At 41.4% G+C, this 4,439-nt stretch overlaps 1 protein-coding gene across 1 annotated transcript in view; it reads right to left on the reverse strand.

The window, feature by feature from the left end:
* dtx2 (deltex 2, E3 ubiquitin ligase) overlaps nt 1-4,439 on the reverse strand; it is a 9,733-nt gene that overhangs the window by 1,295 nt on the left and 3,999 nt on the right. The window contains exons 4-9 of the mRNA XM_008332764.3: nt 3,683-3,952; nt 2,075-2,142; nt 1,820-1,987; nt 941-1,102; nt 279-368; nt 3-58 (exon numbers count right to left, since the gene is read on the reverse strand). Of these exons, the coding sequence (XP_008330986.2) occupies nt 3-58; nt 279-368; nt 941-1,102; nt 1,820-1,987; nt 2,075-2,142; nt 3,683-3,952 (814 nt within the window). The remainder of the gene's footprint in view (nt 1-2; nt 59-278; nt 369-940; nt 1,103-1,819; nt 1,988-2,074; nt 2,143-3,682; nt 3,953-4,439) is intronic.

Below are 4,439 nucleotides of genomic sequence, written 5' to 3' on the forward strand. Positions count from 1 at the left end.
ACTTTCCTTCAGGGAAGATGAGCCGACGCATCCCCGCCCCCTTCAGAAGTTCCAGAACCTTTTTTTTTTTTTTTAACACCAAGAAAATGAAGAAGAACGAAGATGAAGAACAGAGAAAAGAAAGTACTGTATCACTTAGGATTTTGCAAAACTTTGCAAAACACGTTATTTTTACCAGAAGCAGTAAAAGCCAAGTTCTTAAAGAACTTTAAGAGTACATTTACATATTTCTAGGTCACTTCCCCCCAAGCCGCTGCTAACTCCTGCTGTGTACTGACCTTCCTGCCTTTGTCACTGTCTGGAAGGAAACAGAATCTTGGGAAACCTCTGCAGGTGAATGGCTGCCCTGGGTTCGGATGCTCTGGACCCTGAAGTTGGCAGAAAATGAAAAGTTATGAAGTTTAATACCTCAAATTAGTTGGACTCATAAAAAACAAACAAACTTAATAACGGAGTATATGGTAGATGGTTTACAGCTCGATACAAATCAGGTTGGCGTTTTTTGTTTTCTTTTTTCAGCTGCTGCAGTTCGTCCTGATTGAAGGTTAGAGTGAAACACTTCCACAGACGTGAGACTTCTCCCACAAGGACTTGATGGAGGACGGAGCCGTGACCACGGTGCCACATTTAACTGCTGAAGTGAGTTTCAGAGTGAGTGTCCTCAACATTCACCATCCCTCACAGATTTATACGTGTCACTTTTTAAACAGACAGGTGTCACATCAAGGCATTGGTGCAGGCACAGAGGCATTAGTGGTCAAAGGACAACATTACTATAAAACAGAGGGATGGTTAGAGTTGCCCCAAAGCTGATGGCAACCAAGAAATGTTGCAGGGGTTGTTTAGGGTTGAGGGTTGCCTCACTGGGCCCCGGTCAACCCACTGTGCTAGATGTTGATGGTGTACTGTACACGACAGAAACTCTGTAAAGTGCACAGACCTGTATTCCAGGAGGAATGCTGTAGATGATCTGGATGGTTCCACAGTCTGGATGGCCGGGCAGCGACTGGCCGATGCTGTAAATTTCCATCTTTCCTTTGGGCTGAGTGCCCGTCTTCTCTCCGTAGATTGTCTTACACGAGGGACACTGCAAGCTGCCGTCCTGGGGACAAGAGGCACATGAGCGTCGACACACACGGAGCCCTCAGGACAAGACAAATCAATACAAAGCAGGTAAGAGCTGATAAGATACACATTGATCCAGTGATGAGACTTTGCCTTTGTCACCAAGTCACAAAACCTCTTCTGAGGTCAATAAGTATCAAAAAAAGAAGCTGCTGCTGCTGCTGCTGTGTTGTGAGTTACACTCTGAAAGTCTTTCTCACACCTTATGCTACATTAGACAATTGTAGAGTTTTGGCCACCATTGATTATTGGTGCAATAATATTTTCTGTCATTATGTCAGCTAAATAACCAGAGCCATCATTGATTATTGGTGCAATAATATGTTCTGACATAATGTCAGCTAAATAACCAGAGACATGAGTAGATACAGCACGAAAACCTTTGGGAGATTTAAGTCAGGAAATGCTGCGAAAACAAAAGTTAGCTACCAGCATTTTTTCCCCAAAACCTATTGTAGTTGGATGAAAACTACAAAAAAGAAAAAGAAAATAACAGCAGCATGAACAAAAAAACAAAAAGCACAACAAAACTTTGTTTGAACAAAAAACAAAAGGGACAAGAAAACTCAGAAAAATCAGAAAATACTGTTATTAATTCAAAAATCTTAAAGACTAATTTGGTATTGCTACCAGAAAAAAGTTTAAATTAGGTCATCAAACAAAAAAGACAATTGATCTGCTATGTTTAAAGTACCTTGGTGCCATTGTTGTACATGGCCAGCATGCAGAGCATGTGCAGGGTGTGTCCACATTTGATGAACTTCCCCACAGTGTCAGGCAGGATGCTCTGGCCTCCGTCCTCTGTGGACACGGTGTCGTAGCCGGATGGATTAGACAACTGATCCATGCAGATAATACAGTCCTGGTGAAATAAACAGGAAAACGGTGTGACCCGAGTGTCATAGTTGTAGAAAAAAAGACCCTGAGAATCAGCCATGTTAAACTGTACCTCATCAGGCACGGCAGCCACCACCTCCACGTAACGACGAATCACCTCCTCGGGTTTCTGAGCCGAGGCTGGAAGAGAAAACTGACGTATTAATGCATTGTAAACGAATGCTAGTTTTCAGTGAATGTTTAAATGGATATTTTCTGGTAGCAGTTAATTTCTGTAGGTATTTCTGGCAGGTGGTGGTGTAAACACATTTTATGAAAAATAAAATTGTAAAATAAATAAAAAAAATTCTCAATATGCCCAAATTACTTAGTTTTAATTCAAAACATAACTTTTAAATATTTGAGGTGAAATATGTCGACACCATTTTATTTTAAAACACTTAAAGTTATAAAACTCTCCTTTTTGATTCTCTTTTAATAGTGAAAAGAAATGGGACAAAATGTTTCCAAACATGATGAGAGACACATGAAGAACAAAAAGCAGATGATGCAGTGAAGATGACGACAGTTGAGTGAGTAGAACAACCGACCTGGTTTGATCCTGACACTTGGATTTGTTGTTTCTATATTTCATGTATTGATAACTTTATTTAATAACTTATTTTACTGGTTAAATTAAAGGCTTGGTCAGTGATGCAACTTAAAAGATATTGATTGACTAACAACCTTTTCAAATCGAACACGTTAGCATCACGTACAGTACTGTGTAAAACTTATGGACAACATTAAAATAAATTCAAATGTTTTACTTTTATTTATTGGGTGGGAAAATAAGATGGTAACAAGGTCTGTGTTTTGTGCGAACAGAGCCATCAGCGGGACCCACCCACTGCCCACGACCCAGATGTTTGAAAAAAAAAAAAGGTACAAAACTTACTGTGTTGTAGAGAAAGAGAAACTAGTTTTTTAATTTGATTTGAATGCTAAAAAAAAAAAAGGCTACAACAAAACTGCATAAAGTAGAACTTTTACACAGTACTGTACTGTATATAATAACGTGTCTGAGATGTTCCAGCCTGATTTGAAACCAATTATTTCCCTCTGACATGACTCCTTGTACCTCAGGTCACTGGTTCTCAGGGAAAGGTGACACAATATAAATCACTGCAGGTCTTAGTCATCATGTTCGCCAGGAAAAAAAAAAAGAGGAACCACATTACTTTTTAAAAGTATACACTGCAGGAAAACTAGCAGAAAAGATTCAGGAATTCTCCCATAGTCTTTTAATTTCCTTAATTTTACGTTACTGTGCTTTTGGTTTTTCCATTATTTTGTCACTCTGAGCAGAAGTGCTGATTTTGGTGTTTAATTTGCACTGGTCCACGTGTTTCACACCTATTTTCAACAAGAGCTGCTCAACAACTATGCGATGGAAGAGTATTAGGCAGTAAGCAGGAGTTACAGGTAGAGAATGACGGGAACGTTAAAGGGAAGAGTTGAAGCAAAGACCGTGGAAGGAATCGGTTTTGAAAGTTGAGTAAAACTGTTGTTCCTTCTCTAATAGTTGAACAAAAACGCAAAGTGCAGTGGTTGAAAGATTTGACAAGACAAATGAAAGTGTGAATGATGATGATGATGATGATGCTGATGCTGAACGACATGAACGATGTCCAGGCCTGTAGTGATGAGAGCAGAGGAGGATGAAGGTGGTGGTAGCTACCTCTCCTGTGCTGCCTCTTTGCTCTCCTAACTGAACTGCTGCTGCTGCTGCTGCTGTTGCTGCTGCTGAGGGGTTTGCTGCCTCTGCTGGCTGATGGGAGGAGAGGAGGGGGAGGAGGTAGAAGAGGAGGAGGCGGAGGAAGAGAAAGAGGAGCAGGATGCTGCTGCTGCTGCTGATGGAGATGTTGCTGCAGATGCTGCTGCTGAGGGAGGGGGGCATTGGTGAAGTGCACGCCGAGACCCACTGCCGACATCAAGATGGAGGCCATGCCTGGAGTGAAGTGGGGTGGTTGGGTGGATGGGTTTCAGGGCGGGGTTGGGGTTTTGAAGTGGGCAAAAAAGGGGGAGGGGGGTAGGGCAACATGAGGGGAGTTGAGGGTTGATAGCGAGTAGAGACGTGAGAAAGAGAAGCAGGAAGAAACAAGGAGAAATGAGAAATGTGGCTGAAGCTCATTCTTCCAAAGTAGAGGTCCAAAGGTTTGTTGTCTTTACTGTTAGTGTCGTCATAAATTGTGGATGTGGAGGAGAACTGGATTTCATCCGGGCATTACATCTACTTCACCACTATTACTAGGGCACAAAGAATGAAGGACAAGGACAAAAACCTGACAATACCACAATGTATGAGCGACGTCTTTTAAAATCCGATTAACTGCCTTTCACAAATGCTTGAAAATGCACAGAAGCTCAGGAAAATTTAATCAGGATTTTTTGGGGGTCATCTTTTCAAGTTTTTTAAACACCCAACCAAGCTCAAT

This window comes from Cynoglossus semilaevis, chromosome 19, assembly GCF_000523025.1.
Source record: "Cynoglossus semilaevis isolate Cse_v1.0 chromosome 19, Cse_v1.0, whole genome shotgun sequence".
Taxonomy (NCBI): Eukaryota; Metazoa; Chordata; class Actinopteri; order Pleuronectiformes; family Cynoglossidae; genus Cynoglossus; species Cynoglossus semilaevis.